The sequence below is a fragment of the Felis catus genome, chromosome A1 (genome assembly GCF_018350175.1).
Source record: "Felis catus isolate Fca126 chromosome A1, F.catus_Fca126_mat1.0, whole genome shotgun sequence".
Lineage (NCBI taxonomy): Eukaryota > Metazoa > Chordata > Mammalia > Carnivora > Felidae > Felis > Felis catus.
Genome location: NC_058368.1, coordinates 129,940,343 through 129,956,991, shown reverse-complemented (window position 1 = coordinate 129,956,991; position 16,649 = coordinate 129,940,343). Strand labels below are relative to the sequence as shown.

The window sequence follows — 16,649 nt, the reverse complement described above, 5'->3', positions numbered from 1 at the left end:
TTTCACCAAATTATTTCCAATCCTCATTTGAATAAAGACTGAATTTCTTTAATTTAACTCAACTGATTCTTACCTCTTGATTAAATTTATGTGCCATCTCATTAAGAAGCGAAGAAAAAAAACTAGTATTTTGTAGCAGGACTCGACCCATAACGCCAAGATATGTTGACATCACGACAGGATACCTCTGTAAAAATAAATGACAGCACACATAAAATTATGTCAGGAGTATAGGTAGGAGTCAAAATTAGGTAGGAGTATAAATAAGAACAATTACGGACACAGTAACAGTCAACAGGGATATACAATAACATTCTACATCAAAATCCCTTCTTTAGGATAAAGTGCCAGTATTATCTGAGTTTGAAGTAACTTACTAAATATATGTCATACAAGGTCAAATAAATGTGTTACATATATGTTATATGGATTATAAACAGACACACAGAAAGAATGTTTACCGATGGCTTATTTATTCCTACTACTGTCAATACTCCAAAAGTACATAGTTATATGGATCAACTTAAAAGAGTGACTTCAAAAAAAGAAGCATTATTTGCATATATTTAATAAGTGGTACAACTAGCACTGTTCTTTTCCATTCCTCTATTTCAAATCTTTGTGGATGAATACACATGCATATGAATAAGAGACATACGTTTAAAAAAAAAAGCTATACTTTGTGGAGAAGGAAAATGCAAAGTTGGATAACTACCCTGAAAATTACTTGATATACTTCAAAACACTCCAATTATAAGAAAAGGTCTCTGTTTATCTGTAATAATAAAGAAAAAGTATTTTTCCAACGAAGAAGGAAAATAAAAGTAGATGGCTCAGGCAGTTAAGCATCCGACTCTTGGTTTTGGCTCAGATCATGATCTTGCAGCTCCGTGGGCTTGAGCCCCACATCAGGCTCTGTGCTGGCAGTGTGGAGCCTGCTGGAGAGTCTCTTTCTCTCCCTCTGTCTCTGCCCCTCCCCCACTCATGCGCGCGCGCTCTCTCTCTCTCTCTCTCTCTCTCTCACACACACACACACACACACACACACATAAATGCATACATACATACATACATACATAAAACTTAAAGAAAAAAAGTAGAATCCTAGAGTCCAATACTACTACTCTTAGAAGCTTAAGGAAAATCTTACCTCTCCTTCTATAATACCTCTGAAAACACAGGGTAGAATTGGTTGAAACATCTGTGGACCTAATACTGGGTTCACTTTAAGGGCGTTTTCCACAACCTAAAAATCAGAAAGACATACTGGTAATACTTAATAATGCAAGTAACTGCTTCATGCAAATACAGGTAAAGAAAACAATGAATTAAAGAACACACACTAAATCTCAGAATACACAAACACATGACATATTCAATATTCCAACACTAGATGCACTTTTACAATCCATTAAAAATCGATTTGATAAAAAAAGTGATATAAGGTGTATAATATATAGACATAGCTATACATACCACATAGAATAATTAATCACATTCTAATAACAGTATCATTTTGTTAATGTATCACATTTGCATTATAAAAAACCCTTACAAAATGTCACACCAACAGAGGCAGCAAAAGGCATTTCATAAGTGTTTGCTTTTTTGTAGTAATTAAGACAGTATGGCACTGGCACAACAACAGACACATAAATCAGTGGAACAGAACAGAGAGCACAGAAATAAACCCATAATTATATGGTCAATTAATCTTCAACAAAGGAGGCAAGAGTATGCAATGGGAAAAAGACTGTCTCTTCAACAAATGGTACTGGGAAAACTCAACAGCTACATGCAAAAGAATGAAACTGGATCATTTTATTGTACCATATACAGAAACAAACTCAAAATGGATTAAAGACCTAAATGTGAGATCCAAAACGATAAAATTCCTGGAAGACACATAGGCAGTAATGTCTTAGACGTCTGCTGTAGAAACACTTGAGTCTCCTTTGGTGAGGGAAACAAAAGCAAAAGGCAAGCATTGGAACTACACCAAAATAAAAAGGTTTTGCACAGCAAAGGAAACCATCAACAACAAAAAGACAATCTACCAAGCGTAAGAAGATAATTGCAAATAATGTATCTGAAACGGATTAATATCCAAGACATATAAAGAACTTAGACAATGCAATACCACCACCCCCAAAAAACAAATAATCTGATCAAAATGAGATGACAAATAGGTATTTTTCCAAAGAAGACATATACATTGCCAACAGACACATGAAAAGATGTTCAGTATCACTCATCATCAGGGAAATAAAAATTAAAACCAAAATGAGGCATCATGTCACACCGAAAAAATGGCTAAAATAACTGAGGATGTGGGGAAAAAGGAACCCTGTTGCACTGTTGGTGGGATTGCAAACAGGTGCAGCCGTGTGGAAAACAGTATGGAGCGACCTCAAACAATTATAACTAGAAGTATCTTATGATTCAGTAACCCATTACTAGCTATTTACCCAAAGAAAATGAAAACACTAATTCAAAAAGACATACGCTTTATTCTATGTTTATTCTAGCATTATCTCCAGGAGCCAAGATACGGAAGCAACTCAAGTGGCCATCCACAGACGAAAAGATAAAAAGGATGTGGTACAGATATACAATGGAATATTACTCAGCCATAAAAAAGAATGAACTCTTGCCATTTGCAACAACACAGATGGATCTAGAGGGTATTATGCTATATGACATAAGTCAGTGAGAGAAAGACAAATACCATATGATTGCACTCGTGTGGAATTTATGCAACAAAATAGTTTACAAAGAAAAAAAGAGACAAGCCAAAAAAACAGTCTTAAATACAGAGAACTGGTGGTTACCAGAGGTGGTAGGTGGGAAGGTGTGTGATATAGAGTGAAGGGGATTAAGAGTACACTTTTCATGCTGAGAACAGAGTCATGTGCAGAACTACTAGATCATTTTATTACATACCTAAATAATGTATGTTAATTATTTTTAAAAGTATTAGCTTTTAAGCAAGAAAAGGGAAGTTAATAAAAACTATACTCACTCTCCAAAGGTGAATGCACCTTCCAAGTTTATCAATAAATTAGACAAAAAAGGCTTGTTGCATACACACTGTATATTACGTGAGAAATAATCTTATTTCATTTATAATATAATTATGTAAGTTACCAATCATCAACACTGATTGTTACAGGTGAAAATTTTGAAGTGTGAGTGAAATGGGTTCCCTCTATAACAAAGATAGGTAGCATGAAATTCAAAGTAGAGTGAGATTTTTTGTTTGTTTATTTTTGTTATATTTTTTAGGGAGCAAGAAGGGCAATAGTCAGGAAGCAGCAATGAGGACCAAGAAGGAATTTCCCATGCTTATAGCACTACTGCTGGAGAGTTAAGAATGAAACCAGACACCATTTAAGAGGTTTGTGGGCAGGTACTAGACTCAAGGCAGAGCCAAGCTGCCCTTAAAACTTGTAGCATTATTTCTCAAGCGTGATGACTGACATTCTGAGTGGGATAAGGATTTACTGTTCAGGACTACTCCATGCATTGAGGGGCTTTTAGCATCTCTGGTTTCTGTTCATTATCCGCCAAGAGCATACTCCAAACACGATCACAATCAAATATATCTCCATGCATTTTGAAACATTGTCAGGATAAGCAAATAATACCCATGGATGCTCTAATTTTGAGCAAGAAGTAAAGGGAATGTCCAAAGAAAAGTTTAAAAATACAAAAACTCTCTGGGCCAAGCAATATTCTATCTACTAAGAGATATAGGATAAAAGATATCACAGCTCCTGATTAAAAGCAACCAGAGATGAAATTCTGAAGATAATTCAATCTAACCACAATAAAGTGTATTTAAAAAAAGAGAGAGAGATTTGGAATAAGATGGGGAAATATGTAGATAAACTAGTAAACTGAGAGAATCTCAGAGGTAGATGCTACCACCAAGTCTCTACTTTAGCTATGAATGGAAAATAAATCATCTGCTGATGTTAGACAAACATTTAACTTCATTCCCTCCTGATACTCTGCTATAATTACAGTACAAGGATTTTAAAGGGAGGGGGCATAATTGTAAAAGGACCACAGGATGAGAGATGAACACTGGAAGACACAAAGAAGAAATTAAAAAAGTAACTGACTTATCAGGTCACAAAGAGCTAAAAACCTAAGGTTGCAATGGACAGAGTGGAGAAGCAACTTAATTTACAACATCTATCTTCTTGCTACCTCTCATCAAAACCCACAGAAATTAGCAGAATCTCCTTTGGAAAATAGAGTATAGAAAAAGCTAAAACTAAGACTGACTGAAAGTCTATTTATGGAACAGATTGCCCAATATTCCCAAATCTGCACATCTGGGCAACTGACCATCTCTCTCCCCAGGGAAGATAGTGTATTATCTTGAAAGGCTCTAAAAGAGTTTTCAGACTAGGAGACCCCAGTAGGGCCTAGTACAATAAATTAAAATCAACTGACATCAATGCACATCATTGTAAAATTTCGGGATACTGGGAACAAGAAGTAGCTACAAGCCTGGGGCAGAAGAGGAAGGCCGGGGAGTGAGGATAGCTCTGGAAGAGACTTCATCAAGAAAATTAAAGTAATAAAATACCTGATGGGTCAAAGCATCTGAATGTATTGAGCAGAAACTACTGGCAAAGAAAGTAGTGCATATAAAAAATTACACCAAAAAAATTATTAACTCCAAAGATTATAGAAGCGTGTGCAGAAAAGGAGTAATCATCACACATTTAGATCGTTATGATTTTCAAAGTATAAATTCACTTAAATCTATCATTCAGTACAAACCAGCCGTCAGTATGCATTTTCTTTATATATAAAGACAGTTACTATTGTATAAAGGACCCACAAATATTTCAGGACTAAAATGGAATCTTTGTATTCAAAAAGGTTAGGAACCATAGCTATGGAAGATGAGGTTGTTTCTGAAAAATTATGTACCAAAATGCTATTATGAGACTTGGAGCAGGGATTGTGAAACAGAATCAAGAGAAAATTTAAAAAATAGAACTGATAAGATTTAGAAAACCAATTGAACAGTTAACCAAAGGTGAAAAAGTCTGGAATTAATCCTAGTTTTCATGTTTGGCCAATGGTACAATTGTGGTCCTGCTAATAATAATGAGGTTTTATTGTGGACATGATGAACCTCACAAGTGAAAATCCATGGAACGGTCCTTTTTAACTTCCACACATGACATTTCACAGTCCACTTTCCAAGTAAGATAAAGCAGTTTTGACTTAAAAGCCACAGAGCTAAAATTATGACTATTTCCACTGAAGAAGGCACCTCTATAAACCTAGGATCAAAATCCTTCCGAACATTTTGTTCAGCAGCACTGCCTTCCATTCTAAAAAAAATTTGAAAAATCCATCTAATGATTTCAGGGGTAATAAACAATTCTGTATATATCAAGTGAAATGCAGGTACACATGGATGGCCAAACAGAAGAAAATAACTCTAAAGACAACTAAAGTAATCAAAGATACTTTAAAATAAGGTAATATACAGATATTAATAGAATTTAAATCATAACTTACTCTTCTTAGGAGGGGAATCATTATGTTCTTAGGAGGGGAATCATTATGTTCTCAGGAATTCTAGCTTGTGTGATGTGTTTTAATCAGTGCAGTTTTATTCTGATGCTCAAACTGTCCCATCATTAGCCAAGTAGGAGCTCCTTCAAATTGATTCCTGTATCCTTTTCATAGACTCCCACCTTCTCTTCGTTCTAACACAAAGATATCTCTCCATTTTATTTTGAGTATCTCTTGTCTCAACTCTGGAGCCAACCAGCAGGAAACAACATTTACAGGCCACAATCTATGTTCTAGGATTCTATGCCACAATCTATGCCACTGGATTAACACTGCTTCTAGGTCTTTCCCTTAGACAGCTTTAAGAAATCTGTGGGGCGCCTGGGTGGCGCAGTCGGTTAAGCGTCTGACTTCAGCCAGGTCACGATCTCACGGTCCGTGAGTTCGAGCCCCGCGTCGGGCTCTGGGCTGATGGCTCAGAGCCTGGAGCCTGTTTCTGATTCTGTGTCTCCCTTTCTCTGACCCTCCCCGGTTCATGCTTTGTCTCTCTCTGTCCCTAAAATAAATAAACGTTGAAAAAAAAAAAAAAAAAAAAGAAATCTGTTTTCTCTTCCCGAAAAGTATACACCATAAATTCACCAACTCCAGCTAACATTATAGCATTTGACATAAACTCTTTGATTTTGTATTTCCATCTTTCTCTTACAGTGAAAAATCTCAGATTGTAATAACATTAACTTGTTTCTTACTAATAAATACAAGGTTCTACATATATACTTACAGGTTTCAAAATAACCATACTAATAATTACTAATGACAATAACACTGTTGAACGCAATTTATAATTTCCGAGTGTTTCTTTCTGGTCTAATATTGTATCCCACCAGGGATACACATGTAAAATACTATGTACTAAAGTTACTTGAAATATTCTTCTCAGATGGCTATGGCACCAACATAATAATAGATGCAAATGTTTTAGCTGTTTTTGATCTTTAGGAACTACTTCTGCTTTATTATTTTAAATCCTGTAAAGCATCTATTTGACTCCAAAACCTAAAGCAAACAACAGGCATACAACCTGAAAGATCTACCTTTTACCCTCTCTCCCTCTTCCCACTCCATAACCACCATTATTAATTTGGTTTATTTGTCCCTTGCTCTGTATGCTGTACTCTTGAAACAAGAAAATTCCAGACACTAGTCGCTGCCTATAATCTCAAAATCATTCGAACACTACTATACAGAGGTCATCTTCATTCCTTTTTAAGCTGCACAGTACTTTTCCATGTGGTTTAATAAGCTGGGGTACCTCCAATCATCTAATTACCTATTACTAATTATTTTTTATCATTCTGCTATTATAAATTAAACTTCTACACTTTGGTTTTAATCCATCCCTTTTCTGAATATACTTGGAACAGACTATATTTTTTAAATCTGTCAAAAAAAAATTGCAGGCTTTTAGCTGGTATCTTCCACTCAAACCATTTTCTTGTTTTAGGCTTACACTGCAAACACAGTGGTTAAAGGCATGGATCCTGAAGTCAGAATGCCTATGTTTATATCACAGATCCAATACTTAGTAGGTGTGTGACCTTGGACAAAGTATTTACCTCTTTGTGATTTAATTTCTCATCTGTAAAATGGGGAAAAAAACCAGTACTATCATAAGTTTATGTGAGGACAGTTATGTGCTTAGCAATGTGTAGTATATATGTTAATATTAGATCTATTATTATTATTACAGAATAAATTATACCTTAAAAATATTTGTGCCATCTTAAGTCTTACTACAGTGAATGAAAGCAACATGACTCATTACTGGTTGATAAGACCATGACAAGAGAGTTTCTAAACTCAAAATGATATGTATTCATATAGACAAATTTCAAATTAAAGAGAGGTTAGTAATTCAAATTTGAGTATTTTTAGAATATAATTGTATTCACCTAGATAACTTGTTCTGAGTCACAAAATATAATAAAGTCTATTTTTGCTCTTAACCATATGCTTCTAAAGCAGGTATACTTGTCTCTCTATCCAATTTTTGTAACATTATAATTTTCTGCTTCAAAGAATAAAGCAGTTACTTCTAGATAGTGTCAGAAATTAGTGTAACAGTGACATTTAGCCAAAAATGTATTAAAAATGTTATATGGCTTACTATATTAAGAAACAGTATGTTAGAGGTATTAAAATGAAAATAATGAGCTAATATTAAATATTATTATAGCTTTACTGGAACTCTGAGAATAGGAAAATGACAAAAATTTTGAGAATTCTCTCAGTTTTCAAGTACAGGCATAAAAGCACCATTGTCCTAAAATATTCCTTCATTTAAAAAACACAAATAATTTATTCATAGTTGCCAAACTCCTAGTATTTATCATCAATTAAATGATAAGATCTAGCCTCTGAGATTTCAAATAAAATACACAGGTTTAGTTATAGCAATGTTTACCCAAAAATAGTGTTAAATGTTGTATGAGATGGCCAATTTTTAATTCAAGTACTCATATCCTATCAAGGAACTCCTGTCGCCATATGTCCGAAGAAACTGGTTTAATCTTTAACTTTTGTTAAATGGTACAAATATTTTAACGTACACTTGCATGATAACTGATTTGTGCTGAATTACTAAATCAAATATTATTACGTACAATTAAGAAACAATGATATCAGGGGCGCACGGATGGCTCAGTGAATTGCTGAGCGTCCGACTTCAGCTCAGGTCATGATCTCACAGTTCCTGAGTTCCGGCTCCGTGTCGGGCTCTGTGCTGACAGCTCAGAGCCTGGATCCTGCTTCAGATTCTGTGTCTCCCTCTCTCTTTGCTCTTGTCCCACTTGCGCTCTCTCTCTCAAAAATAAACATTAAAAAAAAATTTTTAATAAAAAAAAACCAACAGTGATATCACCTTTCACATGAAAGGAAAAAGGAGAGGCAAAGAAATTTTTTTCTAGTAAATTTGGTAATTTCCACAATAAAAAATTTTTAAAAGACTATGCTACTATTTTGGAAAGCCAGAAAGAATTAAATAAAATTAATTTCAAAGAGCCAGCTGAGATATATAATTCTTTTTTTTTTTTTTAACGTTTATTTATTTTTGAGACAGAGAGAGACAGAGCATGAATGGGGGAGGGTCAGAGAGAGCGGGAGACACAGAATCTGAAACAGGCTCCAGGCTCTGAGCTGTCAGCACAGAGCCCGACGCGGGGCTCGAACTCACGGACCGCGAGATCATGACCTGAGCCGAAGTCGGCTGCTTAACCGACTGAGCCACCCAGGTGCCCCTGAGATATATAACTCTTGATAAAAAATGAAGCTTTATCATTGTGTAAATAGCCTTAGTTTTGAAGTTTTAACTAATGTATTTTTTACTTTAAATAAACACTTATTTAGAAGAAATGTTCAATAGAAGAGGTGGAATAACTTGATTTGTTTTGGTTTTCTTAGAGCCAAAAATCTTAACCAAATGAATTATATGGCCTACAAGTTTGGTAGCCTAACTTTCTCTGAAGGGAGATATCGGACAAGTACTTAATTATATAATTAGGTAAAAATAGCCAACACTTATACTACCTGATTACATGGTAGGCACTGTGGTGAGTACTTCACACATGTAAGCTCATGTGATCCTCCTCTCAACTCTAGGATACAGGTAGTTTTCCTGCCCATTTTCAAGATGGAAAGTGAGGAACACAGTAACCTGCTCACCTTCCACAGCTGTGAAGGAGCAGGGCCAATATTCCAACCCTGGCAAGTTTCACTTCAATCTGTAGTCTCACCCACCATGCTAGACCGCTTTAATTATATTATTTCGTTAAGAATAGAATTAAAAATAGTCAACGTTCCCCTTATGACACATCCTAAAAATCTGCATCATTTTTCAAATGAATTTCACAATGCCCATTCCATATGGCTCAGAACAATTTGTCCTTCAAAAATTATTAATACCATGACAAAGCAGGAAAAAGCAAAAACACTTCAAATTTTTTTTGGAGATGTTTAAAACTAAGAAACAACCTCTTAATCTCTTAAAATATATCCATTAAAATTTAGCACAGATGACTTCAGATAATGCAGTTACGAATTATTAAAATTTCATGTGGCACAACTCCTTACATTAACAAATGAGAGAAGTTAGGCCCAGAATATACTCCAGATGGATGTCAAAGCACAGGCCAAGAGGGAATAACACTGCAAATGTACAGTTGGTATGTTTTAGTTGGTATTTCTGCTGGACGTAGGGATAATCACTGTGCAATCCTTAACGTAAGAATTATGGATTCCCTCGCTTCCAAAACATTTACACTGTATGCATTCAGAGAAAAGAAAATACATAATTTATTGAAGTTAGGACCATGGAAAAGCTTAGTCTCCTAGAGGAGAAAAATAGATACACACACACACACACACACTCCGAGAGAGAAAGAGAAAGAGAGAGAGAGAGAGAGAGAGAGAGAGAGAGAAATCTATAAAGATACCATCAAAATGAGAAGGCAATTTCCTTTCAAATTTCTTTCACTCCTATATTGCCAGTCATTTCTTCCTCAGGTAGAATTAAGGCCCAGTGTTGACTTTTTTTTTTTTTTAAAGTATCTTCTAGTTCTGGGGAAGAAATTATCACCCAGGCAAAAGATGAGGCTAGGATTACCTAAGACAAATGAAGTTTCTCAGTAAAATTATATATTGCTGCTACATCAGTTTGGTAAGGGCATAAATGCATTAAAAATTCGCAAGAACATTTTTGTACACAACATGTCCAGTGTTACTTAAAATCTTTGCAGCTGAGAGAATCCTTTGAAAGTAGTGGGAGTGAGGACTGAGAAAACACATAGCAGCAGACCAGGCCTCAGGCATCCAGGGTCTCTATAAGCCACAGATTCCTATAATTACCCCTTCAGAGCCCAATGCTTCTTTTCCAACTGTGGCTCACATTCTCACCCTTTAACCCTATACTAAGAAAGAAAATAAATATGAAATTAAAAGCAGAGTTTTGCCATATTTTGTTGGCCGCGCCAACATCTTGATTTTAGACTTCTGGTACGTAGAACCCTATGAGAAACGTAATTACTATTATACGTTGACTTCTATTGTTGTAAGTCACCCACACTGTGGTACTTTGTTATAGTGGCCCTGGGAAATATATATAGTCCTTAATGATATGATCCGGTACCTCCCTTGGCTGATCATCTGATAAGTGAAAACCTCTGTACTACGGCATAGGATACCTTCCAATTTATAGTTACTATGTGTTTTAAATACCACCATTATCTTCACCTTCAATAGACAATCATCACAGTATTTTCTCTGCTCTTAGTCTTTCTCACTTCTTTGTGTTATTTAACTTGGTATTTGTCTAATTCATCCTAACCTAGGTTGCCATAATTTGCAAATTAAAAAACTGTGTTTTATCTGGAAACCATAAACCCCTACTAAACCTCTAATGCAAAACCACTGTTTAAATAACACTGAATAGGGACTGTTTTGTTTACTTGCCACTCCCCTCCAACAAAATGAGTTAAAAGCAGAAACTGGGGGCGCCTGGGTGGCTCAGTCGGTTAAGCGTCCGACTTCAGCTCAGGTCATGACCTCACAGTCTGCGAGTTTGAGCCCCGCGTCGGGCTCTGGGCTGACAGCTCGGAGCCTGGAGCCTGCTTCCAATTCTGTGTCTCCCTCTCTCTCTGCCCCTCCCCTGCTCACACTCTGTTTCTCTCTCTCAAAAATAAATAAACATTAAAAAAAATTTTTTTTAAAAAAGCAGAAACTGTTTTCCTATCACCTATGCCTAGTAGAAGAAAGCAATAAATACCAATACCAAGGGTTGGCACACTATGCCCGTGAACCATAACCCTATCAATAAAGCATTACTGGAATACAGCCACACTTATTCAATTACATATCATTTATAACTGCTTTCAATTCTATAATGGCAGATACAAATAGTTGAGACAAAGACTCTATGGGCCCACAAACCCTAAAACATTTACTGTCTGGTACTTTACAGAAAGTTTGCTGACCTACTTGGTGAATAAATGAATAATCACCAAAGATATCAAATGCAACCAATATGAAAGTAAAATCAATAAGCATATTAACATGGATATCTGGAGTTTTACAAGTGCGTATATACAATAAATGTCTGAAGAACACTTTAAATATTATGATGCTTCAGTAAGTTCACACTGATAAGTACTCTTATTCGAAGCATAGCAGCTATCACAGTGGTTAATACAGAGGATTTTACCATCTGCACATTTACCCGCTTAGTACCCCCCCCCCCATTTACACTGTGGATTAGTATGACAATTACTTTCATTAGTTACATACAGCTGACTCTCAAACAACATGGGTTTGAAGTGTGCAATTCCACTTTTATGCAGATTTTTTCAGTACAGTAAATGCATTTTCTCATTTCTTTTATCTCATATGATTTCCATATAACATTTTTTCTGCCTTACTTTAAGAATACAGTATATAATACAGATAAACTTAAAACACACGTGTTAATGGATTATTTACATAAGCGTTTGGTCAACAGCAGGGTTTATTAGAAGTTTATGGGGATTCAGAAGTTAAACCTGGATTTTCAAATGTGCAGAGTGTCACCAACTTAAGCCTCTGACTTATTCAAGGGTCAATTGTACCTTTCTTAAAATGGACCTCTTTGAGCAAACACTTTTTATTTCACTGGGGGGAATCATATAGTTTTTAGGACCTAAATAAATGCCATGGTTTCCATACAATAAATCATACTTTGTTATGATAATTAACACTTCACCTAACCATCTTGCATATCTGACCATATCTGATCTAGAACACAGCTAAGAAATGAGGGGGATAAAAAGGGGATGTACATTCTTGTGAAGTACAAACAGAGCACATGTGAACGTTATGTATATACACACACATACGTGTACATGTAAAGATATATTTCACTATATATTTATAAACACCTATGTGTTTATAAATATATGTATTTCACTATATTTATAAACACCTATGTGTTTATAAATATATATATTTGATACTAGTTATATCTTAAGTACATAAATATATACAACTCGGAGCCTGTTCTTAATTATACACAATTATATGCAACATATAAAGATCTTTAACCTGGAAAGATATAAGGCATAAAGATTAACTCAGTTTATTTTTAAAGTTTTTTTTTTTTAATTGAGGTATAACTGACATAGAACATACATTACTTTCAGGTATACAACACAATGATTTGATATTCATTCTAAATTATACACAATCTATACAAGTTAGTAGTGTAACTATGATAGCCAACACAAATTAAAAGTTCTAAATTATAATAATAAAATTTCTTCCTAAAAGCAGGCTAACCAACTGGAGTAGTGAGACGTATCACATGCTACCAATATATGTTTACAATTCATAAACATTTTAAAGCCTTGCTACACAAAGTAAGGTTTCAGAATGGGGGAGGAGGAATGGGCCTTGATTAGTGTCCCATCAGCAGGGACCTTGTCAGAAACGTGGTATCTGCATTTTAACAACATCCTCAGGAGATCTGTATGCACATTCAAGTTTGAGATCCCTGGTTCAGAGGTGTCAGAGAAATTAAATAACTTTAAAAGAAAAAACTGTCCAGTACTTTTCTTGCCAATCATCCAAACCCAAATGAAGGTCCAATTTTGCAAAATACAGATGGAAAAATTACAATATTCATTTAACATAGGACAATACCTTGAGCACTTGAACTTGACCTTCTGTAGTAATTTCCTTTAGCAGCTCACAAAAGGACTGACATAGACCTACTGCATATGTCTGAAATTCAATCAGAAGTCAAAATATACATATGAATACATTTGCTGTATTAAAAAAGGCAAAAATTCAATGTGGAACTATCACCTATTTGTGCATTATATACTTAAGTTCTAAGCATATAAAGTTTCAATTAGAACTCTTAAGAAGGAAAAGCTTAGAAAATAAAAATACAGTTCACTGCTTTACTGATTTTTACAGAAATATAAGGATACATTTATCTGCATCCTATCTGCCTTACAGTGCTTACAAAGTTTTTTTCTCTCTTTAAAGTAATAGAGCGATCTTTAAAATTTGTAAAAGGTACCTCTTGATTTCAAATGAGCAACAATCAAATAACTACATAAATTTTTACAACGCAGAAACTACTAAACCATACCTGTAGAAATTCTGTTGATGATAAAAAGATATAACCATTGATGATCTTAAAGCAGGTTCTGAGGTTTTCTGAACTTAGTTCTGCCAATAAATTTATTTGAAAAAGAACAAATTAATTCAATGTTCACAATCAGTTTAAATGAAACAATTTATTTAGAACTAAGTTATATACCCTTCTTTACAAATCTTTTCTGAGTGCTATTCAGACTACTAAGATATAGATAGCTATCTAAAAACTGACATCAACCTATACGTGAGTACTTTCCCATACACCTCCACTAGTTAAAACAATTCAGAAAAAAATATTAAGGACCAGGCTTTTTTTTTCCCTTCAGAAAAGAACTATGTAACCAAATGAACCAACCTTTTGTTTCAAACTACGTTTCTAGTGCTAGTGCCCTACTTATGGAAAGAGTCCCTGTTACACTCCAAAAACTTAAACCATTTAGATAATTCTCAATCCTTGATCATCTTCAAATCTCCTCCCCTGTAAGAACTTACACATAAAAGATGTTCTTAAAATGTAACTACCAGGGGCACCTGGGTGACTTAGTCCATTAAGCGTCTAACTCTTGATTTCAGTTCAGGTCATGATCTCAGTTAATGGGTTCAAGCCCCACATTGGGCTCCACACTGATGGCATGGAGGCTGCTTGGATTCTCTCTCTCCCCCGCTCTCAGTCCCTACCCTGCTCATGCAAGCTCTCTCTCTCAAAATAAATAAATTTAAAAAACTGTAACTACCAGAATAGCACAAGGATATTGTGTTTTAGCTATTCGAGTAGAAAGCTATTTTATTAAAATTGTATATCATCAAATGTTCATAGTGTTATTTTACATCTTAACATGTATAATACAATAGACTACAGATCTTATGTATATAATTATACAGATCAAAACATGACCCCAAAATCTACATTAAACATCTGCCATTCTTTGTTGCTAATATTTTCAAAATTCTACTTACAATACGATTAAAAAATATTTTTTTTCTGACAAAATATTGGCCTAGGCTCTGGCACTCAATTAATTCCCATCCTAGCAAAGTGAGAAGACATTCTATTTGGATGAGAACTTCCCGTGTACTTTCAAAAGTATCGGACCATCTTACTTCCAGCTCAAAACGTCTTTTAAAGGCACATTCAGTACATACTTTAGGATTCAACAGACCAGTTTAAAATGAAAAAAGTGGAAGGGACAGAGATGGATTAATTGTTACCATACTAATGAAAAAACATAGAAATAATAAAAGCTATCTAAATATTTTTCATGTAAGATGACAAAATCTCTGGATAAAGGAGCAGGCCTTTATATTGGATAAAGCTGTTGTTGTTGTTGTTGTTGTTGTTGTTGTTGTTGTTTTTAAAGTTTATTTATTTTGAGAGAGAGAACGTGGGAGCAGAGGAGGGGCATAGAGAGAGGGAGAGAGAGAACCCCAAGCTGTCTCTGAGCTAACAACACAGAGCCCAACATGGGGCTCGAACTCACAAACAGTGAGATTATGAACTGAGGTAAAACCTAGACTAGGACACTTAAGCGACTGAGCCACTCAAGGCACCCCTGGATAAAATAATTCTTACAAGAAATTGTCTTTTTCTCCTCAAGGAGAAAGCCAAGTCTGGACTTGGGTACACTGTTTAGCAGACCAACAGTGAAAAAGAGATGGGCAATGATTACAAGTAAGGCAGAAAGGTCTTGCTTAAATAAGAGCTTAAAAAGGCCACAATACAGGCACATCAGGGAATGTAATTTCTCAATCACTGACATCTAAAATCTTATCAATATATACGATGAAGGGAACAATATTTAAGAAGGATTAATTTCCAAAACCACAGTGTCCATCTCTTCTTGCAGACACTTTAAACACTATTCCTGGGTGCATCTAGAGAGGCAAACACTCAAGTGACTAGTTCACTTCATACTGTTTTCCATGCCTCTATCATGCCAAGGTTAGCTTTGACTGAATTTTCTAGGACATGCTATTATCAGCAAGTATTAAATACTGACACTAAAAATACACTTAAAATTAATAAATTTATCTAGTTTAAAATATAATGAATGTTATTCATTATATCCATGAGTTCCTACAGACACTCTGAAGAAAAATTACTGTCCAGTCTAATATCAAAAGGAGCTATGCTTTAAGGCGCCTGGGTGGCTCAGTCGGTTAAGCATCCAACTGTTGCTTTCAGCTCAGGTCACAATCTCATGGTTTGTGAGTTCGAGCCTCGCGTCAGGCTCTGTGCTCACCGTGTCAGAGCCGATTTCAGATCCTCCGTCTCCCCCTTTCTAGCCCTCTCCCACTGCTCTTTCCCTCCCTCACTCTCAAAAATAAAGGTTAAAAAAAATTTTTTTAATAAAAAAAAGAGCCATACTTCAACCATGCAAGAGATCATATTTATTTTATTTGTTTTATTTTTATATATATAGAGAGAGAGCACACCTGAGCAGGAGAGAGGAGCAAATGGAGAGAGAGAATCCCAAGCAGGGCTCAATCCCAAAACCTTGGGATTATGACCTGAACTGAAATCAAGAGTTGGAAACTCAACCAACTGAGTCACCCAGGTGCCCTGTATTTACTTTCAGACCCTGTGAATAACTTAAATCAAATGCTATCAAGCAGGGGCTACTGCCCTCCCAGGAGATACATGGCAAGGGCTGGAAACTCTGGTTGTTACAACTGTCTAGTGGAATGAGGTTAAGGAGGCAATTAAGCTTCCTACAATGCACACAACAGCACCTCAAAGCAAACAATGACCTGACCCAAAATGTCAACAGTGTCCACACTGAAAACGCCTAACTTAAGTGGTCAAGTGTTTCTTTCATAGCTTGTGAATGAAATCAGACGGCAAATCTCTGACCCATAGTATCTAATTGTACTATCCATGTATGATTTGTATCTATTAGTCTAATTATAATTTATAC

The 16,649-nt window shown here is 35.3% G+C and overlaps 1 protein-coding gene across 10 annotated transcripts in view; it reads right to left on the bottom strand.

The window, feature by feature from the left end:
• Positions 1 to 16,649, bottom strand: part of IPO11 (importin 11) — a 212,120-nt gene that overhangs the window by 78,923 nt on the left and 116,548 nt on the right. For all 10 annotated transcript variants that reach the window (XM_045061184.1, XM_023256975.2, XM_045061173.1 and 7 more), the window contains exons 23-26: positions 13,727 to 13,806; positions 13,270 to 13,350; positions 1,151 to 1,246; positions 74 to 187 (exon numbers count right to left, since the gene is read on the bottom strand). In XM_045061184.1, coding sequence (XP_044917119.1) covers positions 74 to 187; positions 1,151 to 1,246; positions 13,270 to 13,350; positions 13,727 to 13,806 — 371 coding nt within the window. The remainder of the gene's footprint in view (positions 1 to 73; positions 188 to 1,150; positions 1,247 to 13,269; positions 13,351 to 13,726; positions 13,807 to 16,649) is intronic.